Source organism: Trachinotus anak, unplaced genomic scaffold, assembly GCF_046630095.1.
Source record: "Trachinotus anak isolate AG129_WGS33_773 ecotype Australia unplaced genomic scaffold, CSIRO_AGI_Tana_v1 ptg000015l, whole genome shotgun sequence".
NCBI classification, from domain to species: domain Eukaryota; kingdom Metazoa; phylum Chordata; class Actinopteri; order Carangiformes; family Carangidae; genus Trachinotus; species Trachinotus anak.
Window position 1 is genome coordinate 680,648 of NW_027273866.1, and position 14,745 is coordinate 695,392.

The 14,745-nt window shown below is 40.0% G+C and overlaps 1 protein-coding gene across 1 annotated transcript; it reads right to left on the reverse strand.

Annotated features, from left to right (window-relative positions):
- Positions 1-521: 521 nt before the first annotated feature.
- Positions 522-14,274, reverse strand: LOC139633324 (CD109 antigen-like). Its single transcript, XM_071498927.1, has 32 exons — positions 14,168-14,274; positions 13,489-13,640; positions 13,383-13,411; positions 13,012-13,245; positions 12,769-12,891; positions 12,642-12,681; positions 11,949-12,030; positions 11,742-11,847; positions 11,497-11,617; positions 11,305-11,414; positions 11,023-11,214; positions 10,581-10,685; positions 10,407-10,469; positions 9,494-9,664; positions 9,240-9,395; positions 8,346-8,415; positions 8,086-8,167; positions 7,828-7,945; positions 7,359-7,472; positions 6,993-7,211; positions 6,687-6,828; positions 5,838-6,014; positions 5,545-5,626; positions 5,019-5,250; positions 4,703-4,874; positions 3,923-4,113; positions 3,623-3,778; positions 3,433-3,498; positions 2,800-2,939; positions 2,484-2,640; positions 1,333-1,435; positions 522-1,102 (listed from the first exon to the last, which is right to left on the reverse strand). Exons 1-32 carry the CDS (start codon positions 14,272-14,274, stop codon positions 873-875), a joined length of 4,242 nt encoding a protein of 1,413 aa, XP_071355028.1. The 3' UTR covers positions 522-872.
- Between the last annotated feature and the right edge of the window lie 471 nt (positions 14,275-14,745).

Consider the following 14,745-nt stretch of genomic DNA (forward strand, 5'->3'; position numbering starts at 1 on the left):
TATGCTATGGACTCTACACTGTAGACTGAAATCTTAGAAACAACATTCATATTTCATGATACATCAGCTGTGATGATTTATATGTGTGCATACGTCTGCAAGTTAGTCTGCATTCCTCTGGGTTACCGTTATGTGACGTGGCACAGGGGTAAGGTAGGTTTTATTTCACTCCAAATGAACTTACAGAGACTTTGCTGAACTTTTCTTTCTCAGTGCCATATTTACACCCTAAGCTCTGCTTCACTCACGCAGGAGTGTTTTATATCAACATGAGTAGAAACACATTAAACCCAAAAATCAGCCATTTGTTGGAAAGTACAGTAGAGCTGTAGAGTAAATCTTATTTTAGCCTTTATATGGCTTCAGGCAGCTTAACATGTCTATATTCTCTGCCAAAATGGTGACAACAGGACACATGTGGAACTGAGAAATAAATCCTTTTCATTTGCTCTGCTGCCAACTATACATGAGTTCTTTATTCCGGGCAACACATGGATTAATGTGGAGAATAGCAGGTTTCATGAAGTGAGTAACAAATTCAATTTTTTTCAAATGTGTTTTCTAATGTATTGAACCATAAAAATACATGTAGATTTAAAATGAAAATTATAAGTAGGTTTCCAAAGAGTAATTTCTCATTAAATTCTGTTCAAATACAATAAAGAGCAAAACACAGTGTATATAATATACAGCTATAATAATAAAATGCAATCATGCATTAAGGAAAAGGAGCAAGATGTAAACAGTCCTCTAAATATTACAATCACTTGTCAAGAAATAACTTTTGTATAGAATTATTCAATTGCATCCAGTACATATCAAAGTGTTCAGACTGTATTAAAACTATGTCTATATTCATTACTTCAATAATTTTAAAAAACATCTAGTGAAATCAGACTACAAAAAAAAAAAAAAAAAGCAGTGACTCCAAGGAATATACAACTCAAGCTGTAGGTGACGCTGTTTACTGAGTGAGATGAGACAGCGGAGGCAACTGTGATGGTGATTCCTGGCCTGCAGTGATCACAGTCTGTACCACAGAAGAAGCAGGAGTCCATGTTGTGGAGAAAATCTGAGTTGTATGTTCTTACTGCTTTTCTCGCTATGAGACAAGGAAAAATAATCAAATGATATTATAATTGGTCTCTCATACTTTGTGTAAATCACTGTGAAATAATACTGAGTGAATAATGTGATCTTGATGTTTGCCACAGTCCAACACTGAGAATATGCTGATTTTGATGGCATTACAGGTAAAACAGCATGTTTGCAGTTTTAATTAAATGCATACAACACAATGAAATTATAGCAAGACTGCAAAATCGTATTCACCTGGTTCATAATAGTCGTAAACCTGCACCTCAGCATCCTGTATATGGGCCACTTTGTAGTTTCTGATCACTGGAAGTCCAACACAAACCTCTGACTTGGTAAGCTGCAAAGCACCAGAAAGGTGAATAATGATACACCACTGCCTGTATACACACTATATGCAGTGTAATAGTTATGTAATTCTTTAGTATGTTAATGCATGCGGTCGTATCTTCCTGTTGTTGTAAATTATTGTTTCTTTTGGACCTTATACGGTGGAGAAGTCGGTAAAATAGGGGCAACAAACCTTTCAGTTGCGCAGAAACAAAAAGTGCAAAATACTGTAAATGTGCAAGTTAAGTAAGAGTGTCATTGTTTAGATGATTACCTAATTCTGAAACACACAGTCTTTGCGTGTTATATATTTCTAAAAGAAGAGCTGCCGGTAGAAGAAAAGTTCAACCTCATCAGGCACAGGCAACGTTAGCTAGCAAACAAGCATAAATGCTCAATCTAAATTAAGCCTATAAATGTCAATAACATGACATTTGTAAAAACTGAATATATTCAGTGAGATAACTACCAAACCTAGGCTCGATATCTAAGTTTATAGTTTACAGCTAGTTACGTTGGTCAGCTTGGATGAGCTTACCTAAGTTAAGTTAGCTAAACTGCACTTAAAAAACTGCGGTTAGCAACAACGGTGCAACACGAATATTACTCCTTTGATTGTACTCAACAAAAAAACTGTTGTTCTTTGCACATCCTTACAGTAACTACCCATTAGCTACCATTGAGACCTGAAAAGTTATACAGAGAGATTGTGAAGGCTGGTTTCAATCATTTTTAAACTCTACTTGAAATGTTTTCAGGTAAAAAAAAAATATTTACAATAAAATTCACAGAGTTTAAATATCCAGCAGAATTATATTCCCGCTAGCATGGTAAAACATTTTTTTGAGTTCTTTTGGTGGCTACTCTTATGGGCTTGAGGTTGCACTTAGAGAATACAGACTCACAACCATCCTAGCTCTTTCCCTAGTTCCTTAGCTCCACCCATGAAGATTTAACTTCACCTATCAGATTGTTCTAGCGGCCCTATTTTGGAAAAATGTTTGTGTAGCTTAAACGACAATTTTCCAAGCCTGACCATGAAATGTTGACACACTTACTGAATCCAGGTACAGGTTAACTTTCTCAGGCAGTATCTCCACCTTCCTTATAAGATCGGTTGGAGCAGCAGCGCCAGGAGACAAGCTGAAACCACTGAGCATGCCCACATCCAGTATAACCATACCTGTATGAGATATCACCTGACTGGCCTTTAATCTAGAGAGTAAAAAAGCAAGAAGTCATATAAATTCAAGTATTTGATATGCATGGCACCACAACATAAAGATAAATAAAGCCCAAAGTACAGATGTGTATTCAAATAAAATATATATATATTTTTTTTAATGAAACTTGACACATACAGTACATCATTACCTCATGCATATAGACAGCAGCATGTGATTGTGGTCTCTGTCTTCAGTAACGTCAATGTTTAATGAGAAAGCCTCCTCGTCTGAGGTGTGGTGGCGGTTCTGTGACAATGCCGTGCTCTTCACGTTGTAAAAGATGTTCATCTGGATGGGTTCAGGATAATGTTGAAGAATATAGAGAAAACTGTATTCCATGAGGCAAAAAATAAAAACGTCTGAATCTCTGTATTTGTTTACTTGTGTCTACATAATACAGAGAGGTTAAAAGAGGATTATATGGCAGAGGGGGTCTGGAACAAAAGACAACAGGCTATAATATTGAACAATATCTCAGTGATATTACCCAGTATACTACAGCATGTGTTCCAGATGTTAATGGCTGAGTCCATTATCATGCTACTTTTGCATTTAGCTGTTTTGGTTTAGCATTGACAAAGCAGTACATTGTGCTTTGTGAAGCTATCATGCACAGCTGCTGTGTTCAATTTATTCTGGTCATGCTCTGGTGGTTAAACTACTTCATGGTGATGGTGGTGAAGTACGGAAACATTCCTGTATTGTCAGGGGTAGTTTGGAGTTGTTGCGTAATATTTCCCTTTAACTAGGGCAGCTTTAGCAAAACAAAGAAGAGCAGTACCTGAAACAATGCAAATCCTCTTCCTTCCAGATATATATTGAAGTATATATCCTTGTCAGCATCAACCTTGAAAAAAAAAGAGGAAAATCCAGGTTGACAGTGGCACAGTAAGTATGGCATCCTTCAAAAAACATCATAAAATCATAGACACATTAGGTATGAACTGTAGGATTGTACACAGGTTTATTACCTCTTGGCTCTGATACATCCGATAGTTAGTGGAGTTGATACTAAACAGAGACACAAACGAAGATGCTGGAGCAGATACATTAAGCCTGAGTTCAATGGCGTTGGCGCCACTGAATGCAGCGTAGTAAGACAGAGCCTGGAGGGCAACCACTGTGTCCTGAAGAAGAGAAAGGGTAACAATCAACATTATGTCACCATATATACAGTACAAGTGTGTTGCAGAACTGGGGATCTTACTTTATTTCCAGATACATAGTTAAACATCAATTGCTTTAGTAACAGAATGAAGGTTTCATGTCACCTGTGTTGTCCTGTAGCCTCCTAGATGATTCCTCTGCTTACTTAACCACTTTAGGAGTGCAATGCCCTCAACAAAGTTGGCACGCCTGAAATAAGACAGCAGGACGTACGAGACCATTTCGATCTGCGCTGAGTGTGGCTGCCAGTCATGTGACTTCAGGCCAGCAGAGGATCCCCACATCATAACTCCATCTTTGGAATAAAATGACAGAAGCTGTAATCAATAGATGCTGCTACAGATTTATCATGTAGCACAATGACAAACATTTACATGAAGTGCTAAAACCTTGAGCAGCTGCATTTTAGGATATTAAAGACCCACAAGAGTTAAAATGTATATATTGTTTTTAGTTTGAAGTCTCACCCACTGCTCCGGCAGAAACATTCTAGCAATTCACCAGATGATGGTGCAATACAGCAAATTCCTACAAAATGACTCTGGAGCCACTTAAAAAAGTCTACTTTCCAAGAGACGTTTGTCAGTCATTACCAGGCTGTTTAGAAGCAGCTATCAAAAGTATTCTGGTTGGTAATATAATAATATAACAACAGTTTTTGTAATCAAACATCTGCAAGGTCAAAATGTAACAAAACCTGGTCGTGGTATGTCATTAAAGTTGCAGTCTTAGAAGATGTAATGCATCTTGTGCATGAACCTCTCTGAATAAATGACATGAGTCATGGTGTAAATATAAGACAAGAAATACTACATTGGAGGCTAAGGTATGAAAGTACATATGCACCTTCCTCAACATAAAACAACAGAAGACCTTTACATTACCTGTGTAGTCAGCTCTCCTGATGAGCTCAGACAGGGCAGTGCCAGCCACAGGACTGTTGGCAAGAGCTAAGGCATATGCCACCAGACACAGGCTGTAGTTACTGACCACCCCACTGGTCACTTTAATCTCCAGGTACGTCTTCGCCAGGGACACATTGCCTGGGTACATTTCCTTCAACAGGAACCAGACAAAAGGCCATTACTGTCAGCTGACTTCCCTTCCTCACATGATTTAAATGACAGACTTTAAATATTCTGTCATTCTCCTGTGTAATTTCATCTTCTCCACTGACATACACACATTCCCTTGACATACCGCATAGGTCTCGTCCTCCAGCAGTGCCATCAGTACGTAAGCAGTGAGTGCCACTGGACCATTATCAAGTCCTCCCTGCATCTCAGTGTGGATCAATCTGCCCACCTCACTGAACTCTCCCTGAGACCCCTGGTGTTTCAAGAGCCAAGTCATGGCTTTGGTCAGGACACTCTGGTCTATCTGCATGTAGGGCTGAGCCTGAAGGAAGCACCGCAGCACAAACGCTGTCAGCCTACAATCAGAGACACAGGAGAAGCAGCATTAAAGCCAGGGAGATTACTTTTCTATAGATTTAATGTATATCAATGCAGCACAAAAGATGAGAAGTTGCAAAAAAAGACAATATTCTTCCAAACCAAAATAACACTTTGGTATGAAAATGTGACTGATTCACTTTTTTCAAATCGAATCTTTTACACAAAATTCCCAAAGCAAATGACCACTGCATTAGAAATATGAAATTACATGCAGAGTCTTTCACCTGAGTTTTTTAACCTGTGTCATTTCCAGTACACTGGTGACCTACCATGTGCTCCCAGAGGCATCGCTGGCTCCAAAAGCACTGAAGGAACCATCGTCTCGTTGGTAGGATAGTTGTCTCTGATATCCTAAAAGCAGATAATATAACATGTTCATATGATATGAAAAATGAAGTGAAAATAAGTAACAGATACCATAATTCAATAGAGTTAATTATCACAGAAAAATTTTCTTTTATGCCTAAATAACACTAATAACCCTTTTACTGTACACACTAAGGATACAGTGTAGTTTATCATAGGGTAAGTGACTCCGGTGAGTTATGTAAAGGCTGCATACCCTCCGTCATATAGCCCAGAGCCCTGCTCCTGATCTCCTTATCATCCAGGGTTGACTTTTCCAGGTACTGGAGAACATAAACACTCGGAGCAAAGTGGATCATGTTCTGCTCCCCACAACCAAGAGGCATCTGAACCAGTGAATCCAAGTTGCTGAAGGACAAGGCCAAGATATCACCTGTGTAAAGCAATGCATGAGGAAAAGAGAAAGGATTTATCTGTTGCATAACATATTCACTCATAGGCTGCAGATCAAAGAGGGTCTGTGCTTCCAACCTGATCATGAACCTGAACCTATCATGTCATGTTTGAAATATTTGTTTCATCATAGCAGTTCAACGTGGCAACTATTGACCTTTATGTAATAGAAAAACATATTGAAATGATCACGTAGAAAGTCAGAGCTTTGGTTTAAGTTGCACGGTATGGAAGAATGGGGAATGGAAAGATCATCACAAGCAGAAATCTACAGCAGAGACAAAAACTCCATCCTGCACATCCTGCACAGCAGACATCACAGAAACCACAAAGTTGGAAAATCCTGAAGCTTGCCCCTCTACCATGACAAATACCCAACATCCCTCAAACTAAACGAAGCCAAGCCAACCAGCCTGACAGATGTTCAGAATCTGTCCACCATAAGCAATCCTGTTTGGCCATTGTCCATTTTTCAACATGCAGTAGCTAAACATTTTCAGGAGTTTGATGTGCATATAGCCAAGCTCATCATCTAAACACAAGGAAAAATGCAAGAACATATTACACATTCCTAACTGACTAAAAGTTAATATGGACTGCACTCAGATGGAGCTGCCACTGGCACAACAGGGAGGACAAATGGTAGACGTACCAACCAGTGCCACATGGGCCCTCTGACTGCCCGGTATCACATCTGGTGGAAAGAGGAAGGAGACGGAGCGGGAGTTGTTGTGCTTCTCCGGTGGCAGCTCCAGGAACAGAGTCTCTGTGAAGGACTGTTCAACGCCCTCAGGCTTCAGGAACATGGAAGTAAGTCACTGTTATCGTAGGATTAACCATATGCCACGTAGCACAGTTTATTTTATACTGCATCCATCCCCACTGTTCTCAGCCTCAATAAGTTAAACTTCACACACTCAATTTATAGATATTATCCAATATTTACATCATACCATACCTTCACAAGCACTTTCCGGACTATGCTGTCTGAGGCTTCAGCACATACGGCATCAACAGATATTTCCATCTCACCCAGAGCTACAGGCCTTATAGGGAACAGGGCTGAAGCAGAGACATGACTCCCTAAGGTGAGTTTTTGGGCATTTACCACAGAGACATCCCCTCTGTCTCCCAAAACAAACTCAAAGGCCTTGCTCTGTGCGAGCAGCATGATGACCTGCAAAGAGAAACATATATGGACAAAGAAAAAAAATCAGTTGTATGGTTTCTTGGAGTGGAATGGAAATAATACTTAAGCAACAGGTCAGATAATTTAACACCCCCATGTCAGGCCAGAATATTCCAAAAATTTAGTCCTTCGTACCTCTATGTCGTGCTCTAAATGGTTGATGATGTTCACCTCTAGCACAATCTCCTCTCCCCTGATGAGGTATGATGGGACATTCAGAGACAAGGAGAAATCTTTGGACACAGTCAGCTGTGAATGAGAGGACATCCACCGATTCAAAGCAAACATTAATACAAAAACAAAAGAAATCACCATTAGAATTAAAAAATATCAGTCAAATTTCATTGAAAAAAACCCTGCCATGCATTATGGGACACATTTTTTTCTTTGGTTTGTTTTGAGAACAGGAAGTGGGTGAATCAGAGTTTCTGAGCTGATTGGCAGCAAGGGGAAGAACTGAAAATCAGTTCCCTTGTCTCCTTTTAGAATAGACAGGGAAGCACAACATACACTTTGTAACAGAAAACGACAGGACTTCTGGAATATGCCCTAAATTTAAGAAATATTACAAGTATGTAGTTGCACATACTGAGTATTAAGTTACCTTTTGTGGCACAGGAGTGAAGCCCAAACCCAGGTTGTCTGACATTGCCAGTGCTACAGCTCTTAAAGAAGTAACACTGTCTGGCACTGTTATTTTCCCACTCGTCCAAGTTTTATCACTGACAGAAATGACAGAAAAAAAAAGCATGACACAGACTTTATTTAGCAACTTTTGCCCTAAATATGGGAATGCAGTGAACCGAATACAGATCACTTTTAATCTCCTACCCCAACAACATATGCACCTTTCAGAACTCACCTAACATTAGTGTCTAACCACAGCAAAGTTTCAGCGGCAGCCATCCAGGGGCTCCAGTACTTCTCCACCAATAGGACATGCCCTATTGAAACCCCCCCAAAAAGAGTGAAAAGAGATCAGAAGAAGCCCAGACTGACGTTAAATCCACTATTACTGAAACTATGGGATAATACAATGTGCTAAATGGCCACAAGAGGGACTCCAAATAGAAACTAGATTCTATATTGAAATGAACCACATTGATTCACTGTGTAATTTACCATTATTTGGTCCATCAGACTCCTTTTTCTGATACAGTCTGGCATTGGTCAGCATCCTAACATTACATTCCTGCAGTGTTAAAGACACAAAAAAGATGAAAACAATGACACATTTGTTATTGTAGCTGCTAAAAATATGACCACAAACAGTGTTTTTAGACCATTAAAGCCTGTACAAAGAAGTCCGCTATCAGATGATGCACCATTAGTGTGACAGCCTGTGGAAAGTAGGTCAGCTCTTGGCAGGTGATGTAAGGTGTAAAACTGTCTCAGCTCAGTAGATGCCTGAAGAGATCTCGGCCTTTAAATGATCTATTCTACCAGACACAATACACGCTGCCAGAGCTGTGGAGATGAGAAAAGGTCATCATAAGACAACCCACTGTGGTGAAGTATCATTTCCTCCATCTTGCACCCATCAATAACCCTCAGGTCATGCACCCAACACACTAGAGTTACCGGCTCTTAGAAACAGCAGAATCATCTCCTAACAAAGCAGACAGATAGGTTACATCCAGACCAACTGGTTTCGTGGTTGCACAGTGAATAGTTGTAGAGTGTCCAACAGGGAAAAGTGTGTATTTGAAGATTTTACAACAGATTAAGGTGACTGGGAAGACTACTGCTTTGTAATTACTGTGAAATGGACAAAGGAGAAATGTAGCAAATCTGACAGTATCTAAACAGATGACTTTCTGAGGGAAGTTCACAGAAGTTTAAGTTTCAGAGATTGTATTTTGTTCTTTTGTTAAGGCTTTAGAGCAGAGTAGCTTCTGGGTTCCTATCAAGTGACTCTAAACCCCAAACATAATCATCATAATTAAATGAATCAATGTTTTGAACAGGAACAACAGCAGCCCTTTAGGCTTTGGCAAATCATAAGAGTTGCCATACCTGCTTCACTTTTAAGTCCTGGTCATCCTCTGGAGTGTTGTCGTCATGTGTCCCCATTACCACAATTCCTACCTGGGACCTGGATTCAAGGGTAGTCACAGTGAGTGATACCTGCTCACCTGGCTGGGCTTCATCACTGCTCCACTTTAGAGATACCTGAGGAAAGCAAACACACAGACAATCACCGGTGCGTCCAGGAAAACCATGCACCTACAGCATTTGAATGATACAACAAATTCAATAAATTCAAGTACATCATTGTGTCGATTGATGGGTATGTACGCTGTGTCACTGGAGACTTCTCCATTAGAGTGGATGCAGTAGACAGTGACACAGGCCTCAGGGGACCAGGACAGTGTTGGAGTCAGAGAAAAAGAAGAGGAATTCTTTGTTCCAGCGGCCACAACCTGACCTCTCGAGCTCACCTGGAAGAACAACAATGAATGAGAAGCTTTTGTTGTTTGACCCCAGACCTCCTCAAATGTTCTCATTCAAAGAATTAATGAGCACAGTGAGAACCATAATATCCCATCATGATCTGTACACCTGCATCCACTGTAGTGTGCAGTATTTGCAGGCTTCACAGTGATGGATGTACTGTTTGGAGCTAATAAAGAGGGAAATTCAAGAGTATAAGGTTATAATTGTCTATATGTCAATATGAAATGGCAATCATAACTAATTGTAGAAATATCAAGGAGGGTAGATATTCTCTTTGCACAACACACAACTAAAACCTTCCAAGAAATGGAAAATATTAAATAATAATAAATAAAATAAAATATTATTATTAATATTATTAATATTATTATCATTGTCCACAGATGTGGAAATTTGCCTTTAGCTTCAGAGGCTGGTTAAAACACATCATCGTGACTCATAAACAATAAATACAATAACAAAATTAGCACAACAGCTCAATAGTTCAACAATGTTATCACATTTGGTATAAAGAACTTCTTGTAAATGCTCTTGGTTGCTTTAGATTTAGATTTTCAGGAGAATACGTATTTAACCTTTAGACAACTTCTAGGTTATGAGATTCCTACAGACAATACAATAAAGTATCTTGACCTGTCTACAAATTTGACTGATATCCAGTAAAACAGTAATTACTCCAAACTGATATAAATATGTGCCTTCTTTGATATATTTGACCAATCATACCACAAAGTGAAGCGCAGTTGGTTTGAAGGTGCTCTCCACATCTATTTGAAGAGGCAATCCAATCTGAAAGTTAAAAATATTATGTGAAATATGTAATTACATAATCATACATCATAATTTAGAAAGGGGCTACATACATACATCAGGACAAAGATGCATGATGTTTACTATTACCTGTGCAGGTAAGGTAGTGATAGGGGAGATCTGAATGTATGAGCCACTAGGAGAGGAGTAGTGGTTATAGACCCTCAGAGTCTCCTCACTGGACTGGAATCTGGCCTGAAAATTAAACGCAATATAAAAAATATGAAGGAAAATAATCATTTGAAGCTGTAGAGAAGATACTGTAAATATTCTGTCTGTGCTTGGTGCTTATGTTTTTCCTCAGACATAAATTAAAGGAAAATAAATCTAACTTTGTCAAATCTGTCTCATTCTGAGGATGTTGACTTACACTTTTCGTAAGGTCCTGAGGTCATTTTTCTTACTGGTAAGCAAGTGTGTAATCTTATTGTACATAAACTACTGATCTTACACATAACAAAACTGCACATAACACCACTTTTTTTTTTCCCAGAGGACCAAAATTTCAGGTACCAGAAATCAAAATACTCACCCGAATTAAAAGCATCTCCACTTGATCCTGTAATGTAAACTTAATGTGGACGTTCCCGTCCTCGGGCACCGGGACTGTTAGAGTTGAGGGTTCACTAATCATTGTGGACCTTCTCTGAGTGACCTCAAAAACAGCTGAGTACATGAGATCCTGTGAGCTCAGAGGCTTTCTGTCGAACCTAGAGATCCTGAGCTGTGGAGTACAGAGTAGGTAGTTAGCGCCTGAAAAAAAAAAAAGTTTGAACCAGCTGTCACATAAACAGAGTAATAAGAATTCACTCACTTTTGTAGAGAAGTGTAAAGATGGTCTAAGTGATGGTGGGAAATCATGGAACATAAGCTGGTATGTGTTCTGCATAAGATGGACTTCAACTGTTTTGTTCACTTTAAATCCTGAGGTCACAAGAGATCATATCATTCAGTCGTGTGAAGAAGCAAATGGACTCCACTTTAACTGTTTCAAAGTCTATCTCACCACTAAAGTTGCTGTTAACACAGGCAGCCACATGTACACGGCTACCGCTGCTCACTCCTGATGAAATATGCAGGGCTCGGAGTTGATCTTTGCTGAAGAAAAACTGCGTGGACCCATAGATCTGAAAAACAATGATCAAAAGTTAGTCACTGCCACTAAGTATGAAGGTACTTTGACTGTAAATGCTTGCTAAAAGCAGAGAAAGTCCTTTCTTTTATAAATGAATTACTACCATAAATCCTCACCTCTTTGGTTTGTGTTAGCATGTGTGGAGAAGCTGCATTATACATATCAGGTGCCAGAGTGACTGAGACAGCTAATGTTCCCTGTACAGGTTGTCCACTGGGGTAACTACAGAAACAAAACCCAAACTTCCTTAGTATGCTTTTTTTTTTTTTTTTTTTTTTAAACATCAGCGATATTATTGATGCGAACGAGCTAACTGAACTCACAGTGCTCTCACTGATCCGGACATGTCATCTCCAACAAGGACCTGTGAAGGTGTCTTGACCAGCACTTCAAACTGAGGACGCTCTGCAACAGCAGTCAGCAAAGATGCAGGAAAGGCAGAAATTAAAAGACAGGTCAACATTTTTGCAAGTTTATCTTAAAGGGAAAGGTTAACAGTATTTCAAGTCAGTATTGAGATAACAGTCAGGTGCTCGTATGAACACGGAAACACATTTTGCTTGGTGTAATCCTTCCTCTTGTTTGTGTTGGCCATTGAAATATCCCTTACAAACATGCTTCCAATCTAAGTGTTTGGGGACAGAGTCCACAGTCTTCAGTCTGTCCATGAATGCATTTAAAAGTGTATCTCAAGATAATGTATAAAGCTTTGGCAGCCTGAGTTAGACAAATCATCCGAAAGCTAGTCTTGTTTCCCCAGACAGTGTGTCCATGCTGAGCTGCAGAGGAAGGATAGCAACAAACCGAGGGGATTTGTTACTAATAAGGCTGTAACCCACTTGGTTTGTCTAACTGAGACTTTTTACACAGCACGAGGACTGTTAGGAATTAGACAGCAGGAAAGTTCACAATGATCCACTCAATGTACCATACATATGAGCATGTCAGTACTGTTTTAGGATAGGAAATATGAACCTTTCAAAAACAATATGACAACACAGTTATAGGTCTGTTACCATGATGCTCCACAGTGAATTTTTTCTCATCATTCACGCCCTGTAGTAAAGAAGATAAAGAGTTTAAATTGGCAGGTGTTTTTTAAACAGACATACAAAGATAATTTAAAAAAAAAATCATCCCTACATTCACCGTCGTTGTGATCGTCCACTGTCCAAGAGGAGCTGTCTGGGATAAACTGAATTCCTGCAACACAATCCCCAGATTCCCTGCAGACTCCCACCTGTCTACAACTTTCCCACTGGGATCCTGCGTGTGACAAAGGAACGTCAGTCAAACTTCCCACCACTACACAATGCCTGGATAAAAATCTATTCAGCTCTTGAGGCTTTGTTCTGTCACACGCACACACAAGATAGAAACACCCACCTGTATAGAGATATCCACTCTGCCTTTGTATGGATGGTTATCCAACTGGACGCACACAACTCTGACTCTGATGGTATCACCTGGCTGGCAGCGTGATCTGTCAGTTTGGATGACGGAGGAGACATTCTTGAGGTTGAAGCTGAGGGTGGTGGTGTTGGAGAAAATGAGAGTGTCGCCCCTGTAGCCTCTCACCGTCAAGTTTAAGAGAGAATCCTGGGTTATAGAGCCAGGTATCTGGAGCAAGGATATAAGCATTATCAGAAACATAAACATGTAATATCAGGCTTAACTATTATTCTCTAGTGATAGCAGTGATTTTCTGAATGAAGGAAGAATAAAGTAAAGAAGAAATAAAAAGGAAATATACTCACAGGAGGGAGTGTGAGGACCCTGGTCAAACCTTAAAAACAGAATGATGCTTTAGCTCTCTAGCATTATGCAAATCAACCCTAAATCAATGTGTAATTGCAATGTCACCTCCTTGGAAGTCCTCTGTTTGGGCCACTCTGGAGTCACCATGTTCCAATTCAGCCGTCACCCTGCCAGAGAAGTCTGCAAAAACAGTGACAGCCAGTGGAGTAGGTGTCCCAGCATGCAGCACCTCTGGACCTGAGATCAGAAACAATGTCCTAATAGAGGGAGGCAGGAAAGGGGTGTTATCGACCAGTCAAACAACTCAGTTGTGCTGTATCAATATACAGTGGCAAGAAAATGTGTGCATTTTCTGCATTAATTGGTGTGATCTGACTGTAGACAAACACAAACAATCATAATCTCTCCTGTTTCTATTGAACACAGTCATTAAACAGTCACAGTGCTGGTGGAAAAAGTAAGTAAGCCCTGATATTTAATAACTGGGTGAAATGCCTTTGGCGGCAATAACCTCAAACAAGCTCTTCCAGTAGCTGATGATCAGACCTGTACAATGTTCAGGACCATTCTTCCTGCAGAGGAGCTTCAGCTCAGACCTGTTCTCGGGATATCTGGTATGACTCTCTTCAGGCCATTTCACAGCATCTCTACTGGGTTAAGGTCCTGTTACTCTGAGGTTCTTTGTTATGTTATGAAGATTTTCTTCCCGCTGGATAAAATATGAATGTAGGTGTTCTTTGAATTTGTTGCTGTGATTTTATGTACAACATACTGCACCGCTTACCTGTTTGGGTCCTGAGTCGAACCAGGCAGAGCAAAACACACAACTCCCAAACACACAACCAGGGTCCAGATCCCATCCATGCTTCTGTTGCCTTCTTCGTCAAACATCCTACTTCTCGCTCAGACGCCAAACGACTGACGGCCACCACTTACACAAAGCTCAACTCACCTGGACTATATGTTACAAAACTCCACCTCCTGTCCCCACACCGACACCCCTCACATGCTCACACACACCGTTTCACACACCAGCATGTGTACACATAATCACACATATATTCTTTGTTACACACAATGGATAAGTGAGGTGGGGGGGCTGCCTTTGCCCAGGGGGAAGCATCTCATCTGTCTATTCAGAGTCTGACAATTCCCAGTCCTATCCAAAGCACAGAGACGCTCTGGTGTTGGTGTATCCATACTGAGAAGGAAGTACGTCTCGAGTGGATGTGATGAGTGACACAAAGTCACCTGGGAGTTTAATTCCTGGAATGAAAATAGAGGCTGCTCTTTGAATCTGGGTTGTTTTTGTAAACATTTTATTATGTTATAGTGCTCTCCTTGGAAAACAAATCCCTGTTA

Bases quoted from the DNA above. Each gene is read 5' to 3' on its own strand.
- LOC139633324 (XM_071498927.1), bottom strand. From the start codon at position 14,274: ATGTTTGACGAAGAAGGCAACAGAAGCATGGATGGGATCTGGACCCTG. The intron at 11,215-11,304 runs GTGAGTGAATTC...TGTACTCCACAG, and splicing joins CTTTACACTTCTCTACAAAA to CTCAGGATCTCTAGGTTCGA. The intron at 6,829-6,992 runs GTATGGTATGAT...ATGTTCCTGAAG, and splicing joins TCCGGAAAGTGCTTGTGAAG to CCTGAGGGCGTTGAACAGTC.